We start from the raw sequence: 26394 nt of genomic DNA on the forward strand, positions 1-26394 counted from the left end.
AACCACACTTTTTTACCAAATCAAACTGAACTATTTATCCATTGACCAAAAAAAAAAAAAAACTGAACTATTTATCAAACTGAACTAGAAAACCACACTTTTTTACCAAAGCAAACTGAACTATTTATGAAACTGAAGTAGAAAACCACATTTTTTTACCAAAACAAACTGAACTATTTATCAAAGTTAACTAGAAAACCACATTTTTTTACCAAACCACACTTTGTTTATATTGTATGTTGGTCATCTTGATTTTGTTTTTCTTTTTCGGAAATTTATTATGAATTAATTCGTGTTATACACATTTGATGTTGTTAACATTTTTTCAGAAATAGTGTTCTTTTTTTATGAAACAGTGTATATTTCAGTTTATTTTTTGTTTTTGTGATTCTTGTGTTTTAGAACTAGTGTAATTTTTTTCATTTTATATGTATATTGTGTATGTATATTGTTTAACTAATAGGTGTTCATCACATTTTATGTTTTTAACATTTTTCAGAAATAGTGTTCTTTTTTTATGAAACAGTGGATATTTCAGTTTACTTTTTGTTTTTTTTTTGTGATTGTTGTGTTTTATAAATAGTGTTATTTTTGTTCACTTTATATGCATATTGTTTAATTATTAGGTACTGATTTGTTTTACAAAGATTTGAATTTAAATTTGCAACCGATTAATAAACAGTTGTTGTTTATTAATAAACAGTTATGGAGAATGGTAAACTAGCTCGGTTTACATATGGTGGTTTATGCGTCGTTAGTTCTATTTCATCATCTTCTACCTTCAATCAGATTTGCATTGATCTTTGTTCTAGGTTTAAGGGTTTGAGAGTTGGTTGTTTTGAGTTGCGATATGGTTTGAATGAAAATCCTAATTGCGTGTTAGATTGTGATGCCGATGTTCTGAACATGCTGATGGTTCTTGATGTTGTTGGGAAATCGATTGTAGAAATATTGGTTATAGATAAATGTGATGGTTCCATAGTTTAGTTACCTTCGGAAAGCACATCTTCTTCTTGCCGTACATTAGACTCTATGATTGTTTCTAGTGAAAATGATCATTTAGGAAAGTATGGTTCTTATGGTGTGCACAATTATATATCATATGAATGGGACAATTACATAGAATCTGAGGGGCAAGTCTTTAGGGGAGGTTGTGTTGATTTCCGAGATAAGTTGAAGAAGTTTTCTGTTGAATGTGGTTTTGATTTGAAGTATTTGAAGAATGATAAGAATCGCATTAGTGCAGAGTGTTCTATGAAGGAATCTGATGGCTGTCTTTGGCGTGTGTATGCATCCAAGTGTGATATTAATAACTTTTTTATTATTCATAAGTTGCATAATCTGCATACATGCAAGGGTATGATTCGAACGAAGAAAAACAAAGTTGTTGGCCGACAGTGTGTTGCTTCTCTCATCAAGGATAAGGTTCAATCAAATCCTCTTATTAAACCGAAGGAGATCATTTCAAATTTAAAATAATTTTATGGATTAGATATCGATTATTCTACTGCCTATTTTGGCAAACAGAGGGCAGTTTTTGAGTTAAATGGTGTTGATGTTGATGCTTACAAGTTCTTGCCTTGGTATGTTGAATCTGCTCGTTCAAGCAATCCTGGATCTGTTTTTGAGCTTGAAGTTGTATCGAAGAGCAATAGATTTCTTCGTTTGTTTATTGCTTATGATGTATGGATAAAAAGTTTCATGTTTTGTTGCCCGATGTTATTCATTGATAGTACTTTTATCAAGAGCAAATACAAGGGAACACTTGTGTCTTGCTGTGTAAAAAATGGTAACGATGGTGAGTTAATAATTTCAGACTTTTATATTGGATATTATTTGTTTCTGTTTTCTTACTGTACAAAAGAAACATATCCAGAACTAGTTGAAGAACAGTTTAAGAAATAGTTCAATTAGTCTCATAAATAGGTGATACTTTGACTGCATCTGTTTTTTTTTTTTTTTTTTTTTTGTGCATTGGTCTTTGATTTTATGTTCAAATAAAGAAAAAAGGTTGCAGAAGTAGTTCAAACAAAGTATACTAAATAGTTCAATTACAGTTTCAGAAGTAGTTGACATTTAATAGTGCATTTTCACTTATGCTGTGCAGAGATTTTTGAGCTTGCTTATGCTATTGTTGATTCAGAAACGATAGCAAATTGGAGATGGTTCTTGGCAATATTATCTGGTATATTGAGGCCTCAAGGGAGGGTGATCACATTTATGTCGGATAGACATGATGGTATTTTGAAGAGCATTCGAGAATTCTTTCCCGAGTGTCCACATTCATTTTGTATTGTTCATTTGAAACAGAATGTGAGTACTTTATTTCCAAAGGCTGCTGGTGAAAGACTAAAGAAGAAAACGATGAATCTGTTGGCAAATTGTGCGTACGCATGTACCCCATCTGATTTTGATGATTGCATGGCTAAATTCAAGGATAATGGGCAAGGGCATGTGAAGAATTTTTTGTGTGATTTGCCAAAAGAGAACTATGTTATTGCCCATTTTCCTAGTAAGAGATGGGGATCGATGAGCAATGCACTTTCAGAATCTTTTAACGCCATGGTGTCGAATAGTCGTTGTATGCCACTTATGGATCTTCTTGAAGACATTAGAGTTCGGTTGATGGGTAGTATGGCTGAGAAAAGAATATTTGGTCAGAATATTCATACGATTTTGTGTCCAAAGAAAGAAAATGAGATGAAGTTGATGTTGAAAGAGGGCATGCATTGGAGGATTAGTCGTTCTGATGTGGATGTTTTTGAAGTTAGGACAGAGTGGAATCGGTTTGTTGTTTGTCTGGATGATAGGACATGTTCTTGTGTGCAATGGCAGCATAATTATTTCCCATGTTCTCATGCTTTGCAGGTGTTGCAACATGATAATCGTGATGTTTTTTATTACGTTGATGATTACTGGAAAGCAAGCTTCTATCGGAAAACATATCAATTTGTCATGCATCCATTTTCAGATTTGGAAAAACCGAATGTTGATACTATCATAAATGGTGTGAGGCCTCCAATTACAAAGATTCCGTCTGGAAGACCAAAGAAAACTAGGATCAAATCTACTGGGGAAATCAGTGGGAGTAAGAAGACTGTCACTTGTAGTAGGTGTGGTTGTTCGGGACATAACAAGGTTTCATGTAAAGTTGTTACACAAGAGGGTTGATTTTTTTTCTTTTATGTTTTGAGAGATGGGAGTTTTTGGTGATATGTACCAGATTTTCATTTTGGATATTTTTTTTTATTTTGTTTCAATTGGTGTTTGGGAGTATGTAATTGTTGATTTGGAATTATGTTCGAGTAATAAATATGAATTCAATGTTTTAGTATTTCCAGTTTTACGAAACAGTATGTTGAGTTTGATAAATAGTTCAGTTTGATAAACTGTAAATACATATCTATGTTTATGGCTTTGTGGTTTCAATATCTGTTTTGTAGGTTGTATGTAAGTTCGTGTGTTGCATTTTGTAGGAGGCAACTATGTTGGTTTTCATTCTTGATCTAGTTAATATTCCATTTTAGGTAAGAGAAAATGAAAAAAAACCACACTACTTATGAAAGTGAAGTAGAAAACCACACTTTGTTACCAAAGCAAACTGAATTATATATCAAAATGAATTATTTATGATAGTGAACTAGAAAACCACTATTTTATCAAAGCAAACTGAACTATTTATCAAACTGAACTAGAAACCCACACTTTTTAACAAAGCAAACTGAACTATTTATCAAAATAGATTAAAATTTAGATTAAGTCATGAAACAAATATATATATATATATATAGAGTTGTGTCAAACATGTTTGACAATGACATTTGTAAATCATAGCAAAAGTAAGCTTGAACATGTAAGTATTGCTTCAGTTTAGACCAATACTTTCCACTATCTCTCAGATTTTCATCTTGAACCTTAAAAAGTACATCCGCATCAAAATTACATATAATGCGTATTTTTTATTTTTTATTCTAATGTCCAATGCTTGTGAGTTGTTGTGAGATTTCGATATATGCTTCAAACTATACATATATATAACTAAAATGCTTTTAATTTTATAACTTACGATGTTGGTTTCTGTTGTGCACAGGTTCTGTCTTCTTTGACTTGGAATTCAAAGTCACTTTTGATGGAATTAATTTTCTTCATTGTGGCTTGAGTTGAATCCATAGCATTTGAATTGCTTGTTGATTTTCTTGCTTTATCCAGCCAATATTGAACAAAGTGACCATGCAAAAATTTATAATGTAATGTTTAAGTTGATGCATGTTATTCTGGGTTTTGTTTAAGTTGATGCATGTTATTCTATATGCTTGATTCCAGTAGATGTTTGTTATACAAACAATGAACCGTATGATTTTGTGAAATATGTTGAGAAAAATTGTAAGATTGTTACCTTTTGTTTATTTTCTGGGTATTTCTGCGACCAAGTTGCTCAGCGAAGTTGAAATTTGCGTGAATTCGTCCGTAAAAGAACTAGAATGATGTACGAAATCGGGAAATGAGGATTGATGATTTGAGCTGGGGGCTGGGTTTTTGGTTTTTTTTTATAGTGCATGCAATTTCTTCATCGTGAATGGCTTATCTGTGCGTGAAAATGGGAGTTGGTGTTAGGGAGAGAAAGTGAAGTTAGCGCGAGAGTGAAATGATGATTTTTGCTAGGCGTTAATTATGCGTGAAGGATGGGAAATTTGGGTGCTGATTTGGAACCAAAAAAAAAAAAAAACTGTTATTTTTCATTTTTTAGATATAGTGTGTACATATATTTCAGAAACAGTTTAAGTTATCTAGTTTTTTGTTTTGCATAAATTTATCTAATTTGGTAACTATATTCTTTGGATAATAAAAGGGAACTTTAACAAAAAAAGAAGTGTCAAAATGTAAGCATGTGAAATTTTTTAATATAGTTCTCATTCTTGTAAGTTATAACTCAAAGAATCGGGTATGTGAAGTTGATTGGCTTCATACTAAACTTCTTTTTCATTTTTATATGGTTTCTTTAGATGAGTAATGGTATTAGGCTCCCTAGGGCAAAAAAATTATAAAACATACACAAGTATGGGATGGGCACCAGCATACAAGCCCACCTGAGCTTGGGGTTTTGTGTGTAGATGTACATTGATATAAAATGTAATTTGTAAAACTCAAGCTAATGTAATAAAATCCTCATCAGGAATGTCATCATATTGACCATGTTTATTTTGTTGTCTTCTGTCTTCAAGTATCTTCTTCAGTCCATTTGCATAACTATTCTCGTGATTCACAAGTGTAGTTGCAATTTGAGCTCTTTTGGCAAATACTTCTTCCTTCTCAAAGGTGGCTTCTATTGGTTTGCCCTCTTGCACTTGGGTTGCAAATTGAATGACAAATATGCCACAATCCAATCTGCATTTTTTTTTTGGAAAAACAAATAAGTATGACATATAATGAGATCATATTATAACATTCGATGACATATTAAAAGTGAAAAATGAAACTATTTCTTGTTCGTAACACTGTTATGCAAACTGGAACTATATCTGAAACTATATTATGACACTATTTTGCAAAGTCTAAATTTATAGTATAGTTTCATACAATGATTTTGTTTTCTGTTTTCTATGTCTCATTTCCATATATTTTTAGTTAGATGACATATAATTACTGAAAAAATGAACTATTTGTTGATTTGTAATACTATTTCGTAAAGTGTAAAGAGTAAAAAATCAACTATTTCTGAAACTTCTTATGACATTATTTTGCAAACTGCAAACTATTTTTTCAAGTATGAGTCTTGTGTTTGAATGTATGATTTTCATGGTCCTTCTTATGTGTTTGAATGTATAAATTTGATTGAAAAATACACATTTATTAATCTTACTTAGTTTGCAAATTGAATGACAAATATGCCACAATCCAATATGCATTTTTTTTTTGGAAAAACAAATAAGTATGACAGATAATGAGATCATATTAAAACATTCGATGACATATTAAAAGTGAAAATGAAACTATTTTTTGTTCGTAACACTGTTATGCAAACTGGAACTATATCTGAAACTATATTATGACACTATTTTGCAAAGTCTAAATTTATAGTATATTTTCCTAGAATGATTTTGTTTTCTATCTCATTTCCATATATTTGTAGTTAGATGACATATAATTACTGAAAAAAATGAACTATTTGTTGATTTGTAATACTGTTTCGTATAGTGTAAAGAGTGAAAAATCAACTATTTCTGAAACTTCTTATGACATTATTTTGCAAACTGCATACTATTTTTCAAGTATGAGTCTTTTGTTTGTATATATGATTTTCATGGTCATTCTTATGTGTTTGAATGTATAAATTTGATTGAAAAATACACATTTATTAATCTTACTTGGTTTGCAAATTGAATGACAAATATGCCACAATCCAATATGCATTTTGTTTTTTTTGGAAAAACAAATAAATATGACAGATAATGAGATCATATTATAACATTCGATGACATATTAAAAGTAAAAAATGAAACTATTTCTTTTCGTAACACTATTATGCAAACTGGAACTATATCTGAAACTATATTATGACACTATTTTGCAAAGTCTAAATTTATAGTATATTTTCCTAGAATGATTTTATTTTCTGTCTCATTTCCATATATTTGTAGTTAGATGACATATAATTACTGAAAAAATGAACTATTTGTTGATTTGTAATACTGTTTCGTAAAGTGTAAAGAGTGAAAAATCAACTATTTCTGAAACTTCTTATGACATTATTTTGCAAACTGCAAACTATTTTTTCAAGTATGAGTCTTGTGTTTGTATATATGATTTTCATGGTCCTTCTTATGTGTTTGAATGTATAAATTTGATTGAAAAATATAGAGATCAACTTGTTGTTTGTACTTACGAGTCCTCCTTTTGTTGTGCGCAAGTTAAGCATCTTTGAATATCTATTGTGAGGTTGCTATCTCCTTTGAAATCTTTGTAAAATGCTTCTATTTTGTCTCTCTGCAAAAAAAAAAAAAACATAAAAAGCAAAAAAAACAACAAAAAAAGAAATTGTATTATGAAGTTTGATTTTTCCTATCAGCATAAGAATATAGTTTGTAATTGAGTTATAATTTTGTTCTTACCACTTGCACAGCATGATCAAAGTATAGGTCTGTATTCCCATGTACCCTCGGTAGTTTGGAATTGTAGTGTGTCATTTTTCCATTTTTAATGTCCCAAACTACCAAGCTGAAGTGAAAGTAATGCTTGATCAATATGAAGACCTTTCCTACTTTATCCACATTATCTTGTAAGACTGTCTTCAATGTTTTGTCAATATGCTCCTGATCACTCTTGCTTTTCTCAATCTCCATATCATTATGAACCAAGAATACACATTTAAAGTTTTAGAGTGAATGCAAGGCCTTTTGTAGGAGGCAAGTATACAAAGCAAACTAAACTAATATCAAAGTGAACTATTTAGCAAAGGGAACTAGAAAACCACACTTTGTTACCAAAGCAAACAAAACTACATATCAAAGTGAACTATTTAGCAAAGTGAACTAGAAAACCACACTTTGTTACCAAAGCAAACTGAACTACATATCAAAGTGAACTATTAGCAAAGTGAACTAGAAAACCACACTTATTTGTAAACAAAACTGTTTGGCACTTACAAAGATGAATGAAGGAAGATACAGATTTTGTTGTTGCCTCATTTTTTATTCATTTTCTGCCATTGTGTAGAACGAAGCATCAATTATGTTGGCGTCGATTGCTCCATCCACAAACAATGATGTCAGATCTGATTTTAGGACAACAAGGTCAGTCGCCATGGACCCTTGCCTTAGTTGCATCCAGAAGTAGTCCCTGTATCAGAAAATTAAACGTATTATATATCTATGTATATATGTGTGTGTGTGTGTACACATGTATTAAGTTATGATTAATAATGTAAACTTAAATTTTCTCTTGTCTGTAATATTCCTTGAATTTTTCTTTTGTCTCATCTTCAAGTAACTTGTACGCCCTTGTTGATGCAGGTAGATGATACCGTTTGTCAAGCTTTTCCTTTACAGGTTTCTTTGCAGCCTTCTTTGCAGGTTTGTTTGCTATTTCTTTAGCAATTGGATTCAAGGGTGATTCAACCTTGGGCTCCTCCTTTCCTTTCTCAATTATTGGTTCTAATGGTTGGCTTTTTGACGGAAAAATTGAAGGGCTTTCATTGTCACTCACAACATATATGTATTTTGCCTTCTTTTGTTTTCTCTGGATAGGGATATAATCATAATGTGGATTGACATTTAGTTTACGATCATCACTCATTTGAATATTTTTTACCAGTGTTCTTGTCTTCTTTCTGGCAGTCTCTTTTCCTTGCTTTTCAGCATCCTTGATAGTTGGAGTCTGCATTTGAACATCTTGTTGAACTCTGGAGGTTCCTTTTGCAATGGCAGTGTCTTTTCCTTCATGTTCTTGATCCTCCTCAACTTGATCCTCCTTATTTTCATCTGGATCATGATCAGTTGCATGCCTTTGTTTTGGATCCTCCATAGCCACATCATTTTCAGTTGCATTCTCTTGAACTGGATCCTCAGTAGCAGTATCCTTATCATGTGTATGCTCTTCAACTTGATCATCATTATCTGGATCTTCTTTAGGTGGTTCATCCTCCTCTGGATCTTCCTTGGTTGAAGCATTTAGATCTGGTACTATTGTTTGATTTTCCAGTAGCTTCTTCTTCAAACTTCCAATTTCATCCAGAAGTTTATTTACTTTCATAGAAGTTGCTATGTTCTTTAATTGTAACTGTATCATTTCAAAATTCTTTGAACTAATCTTCTACTTGTCCTCAAGTTGTTCTTGCAGAAGCTTTTCAATGTTTCTGTTGAGGGCTCCAGTTGTTTGATTCATTACAATCGAATCTGTGTGTAGGTTGTCAAGTGCATATATCATCATGTGATTGAGGACTAGATACCTCTTTTGATCCATGCTCGCACATCTTTTAAACTTTTCAAAATCTTCCACACCTAATGTGTTATCAATCCCGATGAAGTCCTTTTGATAAATTGCATCAAATTTCATCAATTCTTCTTGGTACAGTTGATCAAACTGTAACTGAGCTTCAGTGATGGTGATGCTTTGATCTTCTTCAGCTCCAACTTTAGTTCTCTTCCTTTTCCTTCCTGTTGTCTTCTTTTCCTTTTTCTTGGAAGACTCATTATTTTGTTGAGGATAAGGAATGGCATTACATTCTTCTTGGTTTATGTTGGAATGCTCCTTTGTTGGTTCTTCAGAACAAGGAATACCTCCACCAATCTGCACAGTGACACATTAAATAGTTGTTAAATTACATAATAATGTCATTGTTTCGTAAACATTGTTACTTTAAAAAACGCAAACTATTTACTGAATGTACAAATTATTAAAAGAGAATCACACTAGTTTGCGTAATAGAGTAATATATGTTACTATTTATTGAAATACACTTTTCTTTTTGACACTATTTCTGTTTTATATAAATGACACTATTGCTGGATCTGTTTTATAAAAATGACACTTCTGAAACTTTAAACTGTAAAGATCACTATGTTATGAAACTGTAAAGTGCAAAAATATACTGTTTATTGAAATACTTTTATTATTTGTCCTTACCTCAATTTCTTCAACTCGAATGTCTCTGATTGCTTTATGGATTTTCGTTATGTCCCATCGTCCAATGGCAGGAATCATGTTTTCTCGCCCACTTATTGTCTCCACCAGATTGGTGTGAAGACAAATCCAATACTGCATGAAATAAGAACTTTGAATTACTTTCTTGTGTAATTTATAAGACATAATTCATGTTTTTTAAATATAGTTCTTATTTCTTACCAAAATAAGGGTAGTGCATCCGCTTGTTGTTGCTGATTCTTCTCCATTTTTCCTTTTTTTCTTCGATTTGTTAATCCTCTTGAACAAGTAGTCCCTCACTCCTTTTGCCCAGTTGTATTTGCTGATTTGGTCCAAAGCTCCACAAATTGTTATGAAGCTCCATGATAGGATTTTTACTACTCATGTGAACGGGCTTAAATTTCCTATTTTACTTGCAAGAATCACAAGGTTATTGTAGTATAAACGGATCTCACAAGGTCGTCTCCACAGGGATTATTAAATAATTCAAAACTAATCAGATTCCATTTAATTATTGTAAAATAGAAGTTTAGGTGATTGATTTTATAACCTAATTAAAATAAAAAAAAATTAATGAATTAAAATAAACAATCTGCAATATTAGAGCTAGAGAGAAAAAAAAACAGTTTTGGGAGAATCAAATTAAGAAAGCACTAGGGTTCCACCATCACCTAGCAATCCTATGAACTTTTACCAATTACTCATGATCTACACATGCCACTTTGAAGGTTAGATTTTCCTAATTTATATTCTACTTGAAACCTCCAACATTGAACGTATATCTAACATGCAACCCGTCTGGATGTTCGGATCAAATATGAACATGAAAGACTCATTATGCTTTATGAAAACCCTTTGAAAAACCATGCAACCCTTAAGAGGTGGTGTTCATCCTAAGCGAAATTACAATTATTAATCACAAGAAGCCAACGTCAATTTCAGGGAACCTTCCGACCAAAATTGCATCAAATTACTTTTCTAAAGATCCTAATGGTGATCAGGCATTAAAACAATTAGATAGTTTTTATCCCGGTGATTAACAATTCAAAGTATGCATGCAATCAATCATAAACAATTAAATAAAAATCACATATTCATGCTAAGGCTCAAGGCTTCACCTTAGCAAAAGAAATTAGTTACGCATATTCTTAATTAAAATCATAGAAAATATTACTAAGAAAATGATTGAAAACACCTTCAAGTAGAAAATCTCTAAAACCCTAGCAATTCTCTCTGTCTTCAAAATTGCATAAAAGAAAGCGTAGAGAAATATTGTAGACGGCCAAGCAATATATTTGCTAAACCCCCTCACAAACCCTAAAAACAGGTCATTTCTTCCCACTAGGAAACTAATAATAATAATTAAATAAAATAGGAAACATAACCCTAAATTAAATGGTGAAATTCGCCTAAAATCTGAACACCCACGTTTTGGACCCATAAGCTGCTCCAAAACTGGCCCAATATAGCTGGATGTAATGTTTGGAATATTCTGAACACTTCTCCAGAAGGCCACGAACCCATCCAAGGTCATCTTGGGCTCCAAAAACGCCATTTAAGCCCAAAAACGTCATTTTTCAGCACTGCGCACTGCTTCTTTATTCCATCGTCAGAAAATAACCGATTGGTGAAAAAATCCCAAATTTTGATACGATCAAGCTAAGTGACTCACGAATGTCCTCCAACTGGAATTACTCCAAAAGTCGTCCATTTGGTCCTGTTTTGCTCCAGAGGAAGTCGAAAGTCCTATATTGAAAATACAATTCAAAGTATCAAAATTCTTTCAAAATATTTACCAAAATATACTAAGATTAGGGTAAAATATATAATATAAAATCTACTCATCAAATACCCCCAAACTTAGCTATTTGCTTGTCCTCAAGCAAAACAAGACTCAAACAAAAATAAAAACTTAACAAACTAGACAACTAGCTAAAACTCAACCAAGACAAACTTCCTTTGGTGTAAAGTGAACCACATAGTTAAGGAGACTCGATTAAAACCTTTACCTCTCGTCCTTCTTTATTTCACACATACTAACTTTAAGTATAACTATTTTTCTTTTTCTTTTTCTTTTCAATTTATTTTTATTTTTATCAGTAACAGTAGTGGTCGTGCAATGTCGGTTCACTTAAACTTTCAATCCAACTCATGTAGCGAGCTTTAGGTCAATGACTCCCAAACCACTAGGGCTTTAGGGCACTAGGTGTAGAACACCCCTAAGGACTTATTAACCCGAGCTGAAAAGGCTACGAAACCAACTAACCATCCTGCCCCATGCCAAAACTCTACCGTTTGACGCGAGAATCACTGCTGATTAGGCAGGACTGGCCCGGCTACTAGGCAAAACCTCGGGTGAGACAATTATTACTTTATTCACAATAATAATTGACTTTACTTCAAACAAAAATTAAAAATAAACTTAAACTAAAAGCAAGTGTTTCAATCTCACTCCCCACAAACCATGTTGGTGTGATGTGCAAAGTTCAAAGTATAATTCATGAATTAGTGTCTAAGCAACGATAAATAGAAAAGACTCTACTGTGGGATTAATCTTCATCATGTCCATTTGTTCTAACATTTAAAATAATCTATGTATATTAACTTAAAAAGAATGAAAATTCTTAACTGACATAAAAATTTAAATCCTAAAATTTTACTTTCCCACCCCCAAACTTATTGCACACTTTGTCCTCAAGGTGCAGAAAAAAAAAAAAACAAAGATTGAAGAACAAAAATAAAAACTGTAAAAGATAAAACAAAAGCCTAAAATAAATAAACTAGAAGAAAAGTAAAAAATAAAACATAAAGAAAAGAAGAAAAAGGACAAAGAGCACCTGGATTCGAACTGAAGAACTGGCGCCAGTGAAAGGAAATACGGACCAACACGTCCAAGTCCACACTTGTGTCAAAGTGCAGCAACAACTACAATATATCCTGATGTCGCAGCTTCCTGTTTGAATTGAAAAACCCTAGCAGCTGCTACATCTGTGCCCTTGCCTCGAGCCCAGAGCCTCAAACGGCTCTTTATCTCTCCGTGTCAGACCATCCCTTTCAACAGACAAGGCTAGCCACATGTCATGCATCCATGGGGTTAATTTCTTAGGATTCCAAATCAAAGGCTAAGATAAACCCCACTTGCCCACCTCTCTCTCTCTAGAAAATCTAAAAAGACTTTTAATCTCTCCATTGTCTTCTCAGTTCGGCATCCCTCTTCATACAAACCTTCCATTTTATTTTTTATTTTTCAGCCCTCTCTCTAGAAAGTCTGAAAATACTTTTAATCGCTCCATTTCATAGCAAGTCCTTCTTCCTTCCATTTTTCTCGCATTTCTCCAATTCATCTCTGCTCTCTTCTTCATTACTCTAAAAAAAAAAAAAAAAAAAACGCAAGAACCTTCTACCTCTTTAGAAATGCAGCCTTCTCCTCTCTCGTATTTCTCAACCTCATTTCTCCCTCAGCCGCTCAACCACATACGCGTGCGGGACCTTCTTTCACACAACAACACAACCACACGCACTCTCCTCCGCAAGAACCCCAAAACCAACGCCTCTGCCATGGAAATGGTAGCACATTTGAAGCTTAAATCAGCTCAAAAAGGTAATCTTCGTCCCTGTCCTTGTTGAATATGTGCGCAGTGGATGATTTTATTTATTGAACATTATCTCATGCTGATCTGCTTCCTTTGCGAGGATGTGGATCCGCCGACGAAACCGAGGAGAATGACAAACAACATGCAAGCAGTTCAGATCCGAGACATAAAGGGTAAAATTACTAGCCTCCATAACTAATCTCTCACTGCATGTCGCATATAAGCTGCATTCGGCATTTGTAAAATCTGTGCATCTTGTTAGGGTGCAAAGGTTGACGATCTGGAAGCGGAACACTGACAATGAAAAGGAACAACAACTAAAACACTGCAGATCCGGTTCCTGGATCAAAAAGCCATAATGTCATTAGCCTTTCTGTTGTGAACTGTGCAGGACGACATTCTGGTCCCAGAACAAAGGAAGAAAACAGGACCCGCTTGGACATCACAAATCCGCCTCCCATCTGAAGGTAAAACGAATCCTGGGTTGTGGTGTCTTGATTTATAAAAATAATATTTATGTCCCAGCATGGTTTCATTGTTGTTTTTTTTTTTTTTGTGCTCAGGGAATGCAGATCCATGATAGAGCCCATGGGAAGGGAAGCGGATGGACACACATCAGCTTCAATAGACAAAACAGCACAAACTTCCAAGAGCCCAGATCTGTGCATCTGGGAGGTAAAATTTCATATCCTTGCAAGTTGAATTGTTGTAGATCTGGTAATAATAATAGATGTACTCAGTTCTGTGGTGTATGGATCTATGATTTAACCGTGCTTCTCGTCCATGCATCGCAAAACTGAGCTGCATAAAATTAACTGCTCAAAATTATGTCTCTGTGCTGGATCTGCAACAATCTCCCCCAAACTTGCATATGTGAAAGACTTTTTATGTTGACTGCTTTAAATTTCCAGCATAGTGTAGATGTGGTTGATGTAACGGTAGACTTGCTACTGGGTGTAGGATTCCAGCATAGGACACGCTTTATTTTTCACGTTCGCAACCTGCAATTAACCAATATGAGTTAAAAAAAATTAAAAAAAAAAATCAAATAAACTGGGTAAATAAAATCAACTTGCAATTTTCCATTTTTGAATTTTTCGTTTTTTTTTCTTAATTAAAGAGAAAATCAAATGAAAATTAAAATTAGGAAAGAGTTTAGAAAAATTGGATTGCCTCCCAATTAGCGCTTTATTTTAAGTCTGTAGCTAGACGTTGCAGAAGTCCGGTGGCTAGATCACTGGTTCCTTTAGAATTGATGACTCGCCTACACCATGTTTCTCTATGCATGGTTTTAGTTGATGTTTGGTAACCTTCAATGAGAAATCTGTGCCCTTAGCCTTAATGTCCACATTACCATTCTGAAAAACTTTAGTAACTAGAAAAGGGCCTTTCCATCGGGACTCTTGTCCCCCTGGACTTGACTTGAAATCTGAGCTTAACAACCACACTTTTTTACCAGGCTGTATTTTTGCACAACTTGGACTGCTTCGCAATTTTTTATTGCCCTTGACATTCAAGTGTTTTTGGTCAATCTGGTGGCAAATCACATTTTGAATCTTTATGGGCAGCTTGCCAGTAGATGATCTGGTCACAAAATTGGCATGTGGTAAACCATTTAATACATCAACACGCATGCATTCTTGCTTGTCACCTGAATGTATGCTTGCTTCAAACAACTTGAAAACAACAGTTTGATCTTCAACCCGAAATGTGAGTGTTCCAGCTTCAACGTCAATAAGAGTCCGGGCTGTTGCCAGAAATGGGCGGCCCAAAATGATGGGTGTTGTCAAATCCTCATCCATGTCCAACACCATAAAATCAGCCGGTAAATATAAATTGTCAACCTTTACAATAACATCTTCAATGACTCCTCTAGGGTAGGTAATTGAATGGTCAGCCAATTGAATAATAATGGAGGTTGGCTTCAGCTCACCTTCACCTAAACGTTTAAAAACAGAATAAGGCATTAAGTTTACACTAGCACCTAAATCAATTAAAGCACTTTTAAATTCAGAATTGCCAATAGTACAAGAGATAGTAAAACTCCCTAGATCTTTTTTCTTTGGAGGCAATTTATGCAATAAGACTGCATTACATTGTTCTGTTAGAATTACTTTCTCGGAATCCACAAGCTTCTTTTTCTTTGTACAAACGTCCTTCAAAAACTTGGCATAAGATGGAATGTTATTGATTGCATCAATTAATGGAAGATTAATTTGAACTTTAGCCAAAGTTTTCATGAAATCTGTCAACTGTTGATCTTTAGCTTTAGGATTCAACCTTTCTGGATAAGGCATAGGAGGCTCATAAACACGTTCTGCAGTTTTTGTGGTAGCTTCTGCAGTATTTTCGGATCTATCTTGGGACTGCCCAGAATCTGCAGAAATTTCAAAATTTGCAAAATTTGCAGATTTAGTTTGAGGCAGTACTGCTGCCTACGAATTTCCAACAGAATTTTCATGTCTGTTGTTGTAACTTTTGCTAGACCGTAAAGTCCGTATAGCATTGCATTCTTCTCGTCCTCTTGGATTAGGTACTGTTTGACTAGGAAATGTACCCGGAGCTCTTTCTGAAACCTGCAAAGCAATCTGCCCAATTTGTTTTTCCATGTTTTTCATTGCTGCCTGTAGATTTTGGATTTCTTGAGTAGTAGTATGTGCCAATTTTTCAATTGCAACCTCCCAAGTAGCCTTAGGTGCAGCAGGTTGCTGTACCTGCTGTTGAAATTGAGGCCTAGAGTGCTGATCTTTGTCCCACTTTAGATTAGGATGATCTCTCCAACCTGGGTTGTAGAAATTCAAATACGGGTCATATCTGAGACGCTGGAAATTGTTAAATGCATTAACTTGCTCTGCTGTAAAATCTGGACAAGCATCTTTATGTGGGCAGCTCATAAAATCATAAGTTATCATGTTGCAAGTGCTGCAGGCAGCTTGTAAGGGCTGCTGTACAGCAACCTGTGAACCTGGTATTCTTTGTAATAACATGTCAAATTTTGCATCAAGCCTTTTCTCCATTTTTTTCAATTTGTGCTGTAACATACAGAGAACCGTTAGACATCTCAAAAACAGACCTAGATTGTGGCTGCTCAACTGCCCACTGCTGAATATTTGCTGCCATTTTTTCAAATAACAAACAAACCTCTTGTGCATTTTTATCTTTGTATGAACCTCCGCATGAAGCGTTGACAAGAGTTTTTGTAGTTATATTCAACCCTCTGAAAAATATATGCATTTGATCAGTAGTGTTAATACCCGAATGTGGACATTTTCTAATCAACTCCTTGAACCGCTCCCACGCCTCATGAAACTCTTCATTTGGTTTTTGGGCAAAAGATAAAATTTGAGTTCTCATGTCAAGAGTCTTAGAAGCCGGATAATACTTGTTTAAAAATTTTTCACTAAGTTGAGCCCAAGTACTAATGCTTCCAGATGGAAGTGTGAGGAGCCATCTCCTTGCTTGATCTTTCAGAGTGTAAGGAAATAAACGGAGCTTAATAGATTCGGCTGAAAATCCCCTCACCAAGATATTTTTGCACCCCATTAAAAATTCTGCAATGTGCATGTTAGGATCATCAGATGATAACCCATGAAACGTAGGTAGAATATTCAACATGTGCTGCTTTATTTCAAATGTAGACCCTTTCTCCACTGCCAGATAAGTAATGCAACTTGGTATATTTGTGGTATGCGTTGTCAGTGAATCACCCAGGGGCAGACCAGCTTTTGGAATTACAAATGCCATTTTTTCTTTGCTGTGCAGGTCTTCAGAATTTAAAGATTGTAGACAAGTTTCCTGCAGAGGAGGAACCCTCTGCAAAGTTCGCTCCCTGTGTTTCCTCCTTAAATTTTGCTCAAGTTCTGGATCAAATGGAATCAATTTCTGCACTGTTGAACGGGTGCTGAACATGCACAAATTTCTGAAATCTGCACTGTTGTACTGTTGTAATCTGTAAAAATAAAATAAAAACGAAAATTATTTTTTTTTTAATTTTTTTATATGTATAAACAGCAATAACTAATTGAAAATCTGATTAGTACTGATTATTTTAAATAATCCCCGGCAACGGCGCCATTTTCTTGATAGGATTTTTATTACTCATGTGAACGGGCTTAAATTTCCTATTTTACTTGCAAGAATCACAAGGTTATTGTAGTATAAACGGATCTCGCAAGGTCATCTCCACAGGGATTATTAAATAATTCAAAACTAATCAGATTCCATTTAATTATTGTAAAATAGAAGTTTAGGTGATTGATTTTATAACCTAATTAAAATAAAAACAAAATTAATGAATTAAAATAAACAATCTGCAATATTAGAGCTAGAGAGAAAAAAAAAAACAATTTTGGGAGAATCAAATTAAGAAAGCACTAGGGTTCCACCATCACCTAGCAATCCTATGAACTTTTACCAATTACTCATGATCTACACATGCCACTTTAAAAGTTAGATTTTCCTAATTCATATGTTACTTGGAACCTCCAACATAGAACGTATATCTAACATGCAACCCATCCGGATGTTCGGATCAAATATGAACATGTAAGACTCATTATGCTTTATGAAAACTCTTTGAAAAACCATGCAACCCTTAAGACGTGGTGTTCATCCTAAGCGAAATTACAATTATTAATCACAAGAAGCCAGCGTCAATTTCAGGAAACCTTCCGACCAAAATTGCATCAAATTACTTTTCTAAAGATCCTAATGGTGATCAGGCATTAAAACAATTAGATAGTCTTTATCCCGTTGATTAACAATTCAAAGTATGCATGCAATCAATCATAAGCAATTAAATAAAAATCACATATTCATGTTAAGGCTCAAGGTTTCGCCCTAGCAAAAGAAATTAGTTACGCATATTCATAATTAAAATCATAGAAAATATTACTAAGAAAAGGATTGAAAACACCTTCAAGTAGAAAATCTCCAAAACCCTAGCAATTCTCTCTGTCTCCAAAATTGCATAAAAGAAACCGTAGAGAAATATTGTAGACGGCCAAGCAATATATTTGCTAAACCCCCTCACAAACCCTAAAAACAGGTCCTTTCTTCCCACTAGGAAACTAATAATAATAATTAAATAAAATAGGAAACATAACCCTAAATTAAATGGTGAAATTCGCCTAAAATCTGAACCCCCACGTTTTGGACCCATAAGCTGCTCCAAAACTGGCCCATTATAGCTGGATTTAATGTTTGGAATATTCTGAACACTTCTCCAGAAGGCCACGAACCCATCCGAGGTCATCTTGGGCTCCAAAAATGCCATTTAAGCCCAAAAACGTCATTTTCAGCACTGCGCACTGCTTCTTTATTCCATCGTCAGAAAATAACTGCTTGGTGAAAAAATCCCACATTTTGATACAATCAAGCTAAGTGACTCACGAACGTCCTCCAACTGAAATTACTCCAAAAGTCGTCCATTTGGTCCTGTTTTGCTCCAGAGGAAGTCGAAAGTTCTATATTGAAAATACAATTCAAAGTATTAAAATTCTTTCAAAATATTTACCAAAATATACTAAGATTAGGGTAAAATATATAATATAAAATCTACTCATCACTCCACGCTATGTAAGTTCCAGATGTTGCAAATAACAGTGATTGTAGCAGATGCACACATATAATTGAAGCAGTAGCTTTTGCCCCTTCAGGAGTTTTGTCTTGGACTGATTTTTGGTATGCTTTAACAATGTCCTTTTTTTTCACTATTTTTTGCTTTGCGGAACAAAGAAGCATATCAGACAAATCCAAAGCTGCCCTTCATGTTCTTTGTGGATTTGTCTGTGTTTGGTAGTTCAACCCCTTGGTTGTTCAATCCAAATATTTGAACGACGTTTTCACTTGTTATTGCTTTTGGCTCATGATCTCCGAATTTGAACTTTTGTTGCTTGGAGTCATAGCATTGTATGATGTTGATCAGATCCATATCAGACTTCTTTTTTCTGTCCATTGCAACAATTTCATCATCCATGTAGAACTTGATCAGACTCCAAAATGGTGTCTCGGCCAAATGATTGATGACATCTTGGCGTTGTTAAAGCATTGGTCTGTACAATTGAATTGCATTTGCAAACCCGAAAACATTGCATCTATATTGAACATAAGAAGTTGCAGGTCTTTTATTCTCTTTCTTACGTAGACTCTTTACAGCGAAAGTCTTTATTCTTAGTTTCTTTGTTCCGTCCATCTGTAAGAATAAACATAGTTTAATTATTACAACTATTTTTTACCAAAGCAAACTGAACTATTTAGTAAATTGAACTATATATCAAACTGAACCACTTAGCAAACTGAACTACTTATTAAACTGAAGTAGAAAACCACACTTTTTAACAAAGCAAACTGAACTATTTATCAAAGTGACCTAGAAAACCATACTTTTTTACCAAAGCAAACTGAACTATTTATCAACCTGAACCATTTATCAAACTGAACCATTTAGCAAACTGAACTATTTATCAAACTATTTAGCAAACTAAACTATTTATCAAATTGAACCATTTAGCAAACTGAACTATTTATCAAACTGAAGTAGAAAACCATACTTTTTAACCAAAACAAACTGAACTATTTATCAAACTGAAGTAGAAAACCACACTTTTTTTTACCAAAATAAACTGCACTATTTATCAAAGTACACTAGAAAACCACACTTTTTTACCAGAGCAAACTGAACTATTTAGCAAACTGAACTATTTATCAAACTGAACCATTTAGCAAACTGAACTATTTATCAAAATTGAAGTAGAAAACCACATTTTTTTACCAAAACAAACTGAACTATTTATCAAAGTGAACTAGAAAACCACACTTTTTTACCAAAGCAAACTGAACTATTTATCAAACTGAACTAGAAAACCACACTTTTTTTCCAAAGCAAACTGAACTATTTATCAAATTGAACTATTTATCAAACTGAACCATTTAGCAAACTGAACTATTTATCAAAGTGAACTAGAAAACCACACTATTTTACCAAAACAAACTAACTATTTATCAAAGTGAACTAGAAAACCACACTTTTTTACCAAAGCAAACTGAATTATTTATCAAACTGAACTATTTAGCAAACTGAACCATTTAGCAAACTGAATTATTTAGCAAACTGAACTACAAAACCACACTATTTTACCAAAACAAACTGAACTATTTATCAAAGTGAACTAGAAAACCACACTTTTTTACCAAAGCAAACTGAACTATTTATCAAACTGAACTAGAAAACCACACTTTTTTACCAAAGCAAACTGAACTATTTATCAAACTGAACTAGAAAACCACACTTTTTTACCAAAGCAAACTGAACTATTTATGAAACTGAAGTAGAAAACCACAATTTTTTACCAAAACAAACTGAACTATTTATGAAAGTTAACTAGAAAACCACACTTTTGTATGAAAACAAACTGAACTATTTATCAAAGTGAACTAGAAAACCACAATTTTATACAAAACAAACTGAACTATTTATCAAACTGAACTATTTAGCAAACTCAACTATTTATCAAACAGAACCATTTAGCAAACTGAACTATTTATCAAACTGAAGTAGAAAACTACACTCGTTCGTGAATGCATCCCAGATTTTACTATTTCCTTACATTTCAATTCTATTTACAAATGAAGCAAATTGTAAACTATTTGGTAAACACTGTTTATTAAACTTAAAAATCGTGAACTATTTTGTAAACACTGTCTATTAAACTAAAACACCACCGGAATAGAATGTTGATTATATTTAAGTTATTTAAGCAAAGAAAACAACATATGAGGGCAAGAAAATACTATTTAAAGGTTATAAGAAAACGAGCAGTTATCAAAGTGAAGTAAAAATATACCATTTTGCAGAAACATTGCTATTCAAAGCATGCAAACTTACATATTATTGTAAAATCACCAAAAATATCAGAAATTTTGTGGTACGTACCTCTGTTTCTTCTCTGTTGCTTTTATTTCCCAATTTTTTTGTGTGTTTTCGTCTGGATGCAAATCAGAACTCTGAACTGGAAACATAATTCATTTTTTAGAATCTCAAACATGCAAATGCACATATTTAGTAAATTAAAGTAAGAAATCATCAAGACTATCAGAAATTATAGGTTCGTACCTGTGTTTGTTCGATTTCGACTCTGCAAACATACAGTTCAAATGTTTTCAGTTTTTCGTCTTCAAATGGAGTTTTTGAGTTGAGAAATTTCGGATTTGATGTGTAGATTATTGTTTGAAAATTTGAATTGAACTTGAAAACGCTTTGAAATCTTGACGTTTGGAGTAATGGAGGTTTCGATTTTTTGGTACGGTGTGAAGGGGTTGGTGAACATTAATGGCGTTGGGAGGGATGATGAATTTTAGTAACTTCGGCTAACGGGCCTGGGTTAGGCTCCGTTAGGGGCAATTTTGGAATATTAATTGTTATGCGGTTTGGGCTTTTTGGTGAGCCCGTGTGTTTTTGTTTTGTAGGGCCTAGGATAAAAGTTTTGTGTCCTTATGATTAAAATTTAAGTCCTTTTCATTAAATAATAGTTTAGGGTGGTTTTTCATTAAATAAAAGTTAATTCAAACCCTTTTCATTAAAGCTCCCTAAAAAATACGACAAAACTTGGCTGCTTAATAGTTAGCAGGAAGTCCTGCTGAACAACTACCGCGGCTGCTTACCAGTTTGATATCTGTTCACTATTTTTCTTCTTTCTTAAAAAAGTTATGTAATATTAAAATATCATGTAAAAGACCAAAATACCCTTATACTCCCATTTAATTTGTCCGGTCTTCTCCCTTTCCTCTCTTTTGTTCACAAACCCGAACTTTGTTTTGTTCCTCCTCTTGGGAAAAGCACATGCACGCACCGGTTTTCATTTTCAAGTTTAAGCAAATTTAATTAATGGGTTCTTTAATTTTATTTTATTTTATGCAATGTTAAAAATACTTGTATAAAAGATTAGAATAATTATTTTAGAAAGCAGCTATTCCAATTCAAAGACAATTACAAGTTATTTTAACATAAGATAGTACAATTCAAAAGGAAAATGGTGCAACCTCCACTTCAACTTTCTATACTGAACAAAATTTGCCAAAAAGAAAAAGAAACATCTTCCAATTTTTTTCTTCATGTTGGAGGACGCCAAAATAATAGGTGGATACTCCACACCTCCAATTTTCCATTTTACAAAAAAATCTACAAATGAAAATCCTGCTCAATTTCCATTTTGTTTGGCTTTTTAATCTTGTGAAAAAGCATGGAAATTTGTTGTTGATTCCTACAAACAAAAAGTCAAGCGGCTAAATATATAATAGGATCAACATTTTCTACACATCTATATTTGCTTGTTTGTATTATAATTGTCTTACATGTAACTAGCATTTGCCTACACACTTTGTGTGTATGAACACATTTTTTTAGAAAATGAGAAGGAGAGAGAGAGAGAGAGAGAGAGAGAGAGAGAGAACGTGGGCAGAGTGGGAGGTTTTTGTTTTTGGTTTTTTTTTTTTAATATTGAAGGTATTTTAACATCACCTGTAGGTGAGGTTTCAATAAAAAAACAGTAAAATTTGGACCTATGAAATTACATTATTGCCCATCATTTTTTTGTGTGATAGAGGACTAATTTGTCTTTTCATCCTATTTTGGTTGACAAATGGGGTTTTATTAATTAGTAGAGATACTCACATTAAGCAGTTGAGTGAAAGAGATATTTTGTTGCCAACATGTAATCTCGTCCAAACTTCAATAAGTTAAAAATGAAAACTTGGTTTCCTTTGGTATATCCTATGAGAGGCAAAAGAAAAAAATGAGTGTTGAAATTAATATATTAGAAAATAAAAACGAGATAAAAGAAGTTGACAAGCTAAAAATTCTTTCAAAGTAAGGTAATACATTGGTGCACTGAATTCCATGTGTAGCTTGAAAATGTTGTTCTGAAGCAGTACCACCATTGACATATCCTTACATTTATGTTTAAAGAGTAAGATTGAATTCTCAAGCTCAACTCTTATGTCTAGAAATTAAATTTTGATATAATTTTATTAAAATTAAAAGAGTTAAAAGTCCTTACTTGAGATAAGCTATCAAAGAAATGAGCCTCATATCCTACACCCTGGAGTGTTTGTGAACTTTCACATGTGCAAGTAAATTCCTACAAAAACTTTTGACCAAAAAAGAAAATTACATTTGCAAGATAACACATTAATCAGTTTGTACGTGCACATAATACAATTTAGGTACCTCCATAGCTATTTATCGTCTTGTAGGAGTTTTTTTTTTGGATGTCGACTTAGACTTTTTTTGTTCAAGCGGATCCTTCAATTGACCGCGTGGATGTTCAACTGTAGCTTTTCTCTTAACTCCACAAACAATTGTTTCACAATTATTAGGCTCAACCATTATCTCAACATGTTCTTTACCAGTTGAATCAACCTTGCCTTTTAAATTTTGAACACTTGCGCAATCTTTTTCACCAAGGCTTTTCTTTATTTCTTCCAAGCCTTTAAGCATCTCAATTGAATGATGATGTGCATACTCAGTTAACTTGTCATGTTCTGCAACTAAGGAAGCAATTTCACGAAAATTGCGACACAAATGACTATAACGCTTTCCCGTAGACTCTTTAGGATTGCCATGAGCACCCACTCCATGGTAATCTTTCATGCTTCTAGCCTTTGCCGCTCTTGTCCATCGATTTAATATGTAATGGAATGGGATTTTTTCAAATTCTTCTTATCAAGCACCTTGATTGCATTACCACATAAATTCCCAACAAAAGAGAATTTCATACAGCTACAATCAACTATCTGTGTTGAAGCTTCAAATTTAACCAAGTGTTCTTGACGTTTACTAGCACAAAATACTCAGTACTCCCTAATCATCTCAGACTTATCTTTGTGAATACCACAACTAAGAAAGCATGTATACTCTTTTTGGAAAAGTTTAAATACTTATGGGGTATAAACCTCCACTGCTTACTGCAACATTTTTACATTTGCTAATAATATAGGACTAGTCTCCATCATCTTGAAATTAGCAAGTAATTCTTGATATCTTCGATCTACTAACACTCTCTCATAATACTAAAAGAATCATAGAAAATCATGTTTAGGCTTCAAATATTTTTTTAAGACATTGTTCATAGATTTACTACGTTGTGTGCTCTTCATGTCTATAGTGAAAGTATGCCGCCCATACACCAAAACCTATTTTTCTAGCAAGTTAAATATGTCACGCAACCAATTGTTGTCTTGAAGGCTATATTTCTCAAGCATATTATTTCATGCTAGTAGCCACTCATTTTCATCTTCATAATCATATACACATGTGTTGAAATCATGAGCAAATTCTGTTGATCTGTGAAAAACATGGCTCAAATTCTTGGCTGCATTTTGATAAATGTACCAAATACATAATCGATGACAAGTTTCAGGAAAGACTTCAAATATTGCCCTTGACATTACAGCTGATTAATCTGTAAGAATTGTTCTTGGTTGTCTTCCGGACATTGCTGATAGAAAAGTATTAAATAGCCACCGAAAAGAAGTTGTAGTTTCATCATACAACAAAGCTGCACCAAATACTACAGTTTGATTATGATGGTTAACTCCAACAAATGGTACAAATGGTCAACCATATTTGTTGGTTCGATAAGTGGTATCAAAACACCCAACATCACCAAAGAGATTATAATCACTTACCGAACGTGCATTAGCCTAAAATATGTTTGTTATAATATCATCATCATTAACTTGCATTGCATAAAAATAGGAGTTTTCCGAGTGCATTTTTTGGAAATACTGCAATATAGCACCAACATCTCCCTTTTTCATTTTAGTCTTTCGCTTGCTATGTATATAATTCCTATAATCTTTATCCAAAAATCCAAGATTGTCATGACCTCCAACTTTTATGCTCAATAAGTCCACAGTTGCTTTAATATGTAATCCTGCCTTTTTTGCATCATCAGCGTGTGCTCTTTGAGCCTCAAACATACTTCTATTGATCTTAAGCATATGCTTCATTGGTGTTGCAATCAAATCATGATTATGACCTTCCTCAAATAACACAACCCTAAATTTTCCGCTCTTCTAAAGTAAACAAGTCATATATGCTCAGCAACCAACTCTTGAAATTGGTTGCGAATAAGTTACAACTTCACGCCGTTTGTCTTTTTGTTGGTAACCTTCTTTTGAGCAACAATAACTTACTCGTGACACCAAATTCATCTTGTTTTTTGTCTGGTGAAGTTTCTGTACATTAAAACCACTTTTTCCACCATAATCTACATAAAACTTATATGCACTATCACACGAACTAAATTCTCTTCCAAGTACATCCACATGAACTTTCGGTTTATATAGATTATTCGCAGGTGGATTATTAGTTTGGGGCTCACCTTGTAAATCAACTCCGGAATCACCACATGGCGCATTGATTAAACATGAAATATCCATCTCTAGTAATCTGAAAAACAAAAATATTGTGAACAAATGAGTTTTTAAACTTAAACAACAACCACATGAGTATTTTTTTTTTCAAACATATTGCTTGCAAATTGATGAATCGAAAAAGACAACTTTAGATTAACTACACAACCCAATGAACCAAATAAATGAAAAAGAATCAGCCACTTTCAAAATAATAAATTATGGGTTTGTATATGCACATTGTGCGGGGAACAAGCATCAAATGAAAAGAAAATTAGATGCTTGGAAAACAAGTGAAAGAACAGTAACCCTAAATAACAAGAATTAGAGTCATAATTCCTAAATATCAAAAACCCATTAATTAAAGTTGCCAAAACTTGAAATTAAAATGGGTGCATATATACCTGATGTTGCTGATGAGATATGGAGATTAAAGAGAATCTATGATTAAGAGGATTGGCTTTTGTCTAAGAAGAGGAACAAAAGAAAAGTTAGGGTCTGTGCGAAACAAAATAGAGGAAAGGGAGAAGACTGGACAAATTGAACCGGGGCATAAGGTTATTTTGGTCCTTTACATAATGTTTTAATATTACATAATTTTTTTAGAAAGGAGAAAAACAGTGGACAAGTGTCAAAATGGTAAGTAGCCACATTAGCTATTCAGTAAGACTTCTTGCTAACTATTAAGCAGCTAAGATTTGTCCTTCAAAATAATAAAACATTTGAGCCACTTAGTACTACGGTGTAG

The 26394-nt window shown here is 33.5% G+C and overlaps 1 protein-coding gene, 1 non-coding gene and 2 pseudogenes across 2 annotated transcripts; 2 read left to right on the plus strand and 2 right to left on the minus strand.

Moving 5' to 3' along the window:
- Positions 1-557: 557 nt before the first annotated feature.
- LOC126605233 (uncharacterized) lies at positions 558-2861 on the plus strand (annotated as a pseudogene).
- Positions 2862-5144: 2283 nt separating this feature from the next.
- Positions 5145-7340, minus strand: LOC126602047 (uncharacterized). The gene is made up of 3 exons (XM_050268863.1): positions 7110-7340; positions 6884-6984; positions 5145-5385 (listed from the first exon to the last, which is right to left on the minus strand). Exons 1-3 carry the CDS (start codon positions 7338-7340, stop codon positions 5145-5147), a joined length of 573 nt encoding a protein of 190 aa, XP_050124820.1.
- Positions 7341-7688: 348 nt separating this feature from the next.
- LOC126602046 (uncharacterized) lies at positions 7689-21228 on the minus strand (annotated as a pseudogene).
- LOC126606080 (small nucleolar RNA R71) lies at positions 16485-16589 on the plus strand. The gene has a single exon (XR_007617112.1). It is a non-coding gene; the product is annotated as a small nucleolar RNA R71 (small nucleolar RNA).
- Positions 21229-26394: the final 5166 nt, after the last annotated feature.

This window comes from Malus sylvestris, chromosome 15, assembly GCF_916048215.2.
Source record: "Malus sylvestris chromosome 15, drMalSylv7.2, whole genome shotgun sequence".
Lineage (NCBI taxonomy): Eukaryota > Viridiplantae > Streptophyta > Magnoliopsida > Rosales > Rosaceae > Malus > Malus sylvestris.

Coding starts and splice junctions, on each gene's coding strand:
- LOC126602047 (XM_050268863.1), bottom strand. CDS start 7,340: ATGGAGATTGAGAAAAGCAAGAGTGATCAGGAGCATATTGACAAAACA. Junction 6,985..7,109: donor TTGATCATGCTGTGCAAGTG/GTAAGAACAAAA, acceptor TTTTTTTTGCAG/AGAGACAAAATAGAAGCATT. Junction 5,386..6,883: donor GCACAACAAAAGGAGGACTC/GTAAGTACAAAC, acceptor AAAAAAATGCAG/ATTGGATTGTGGCATATTTG.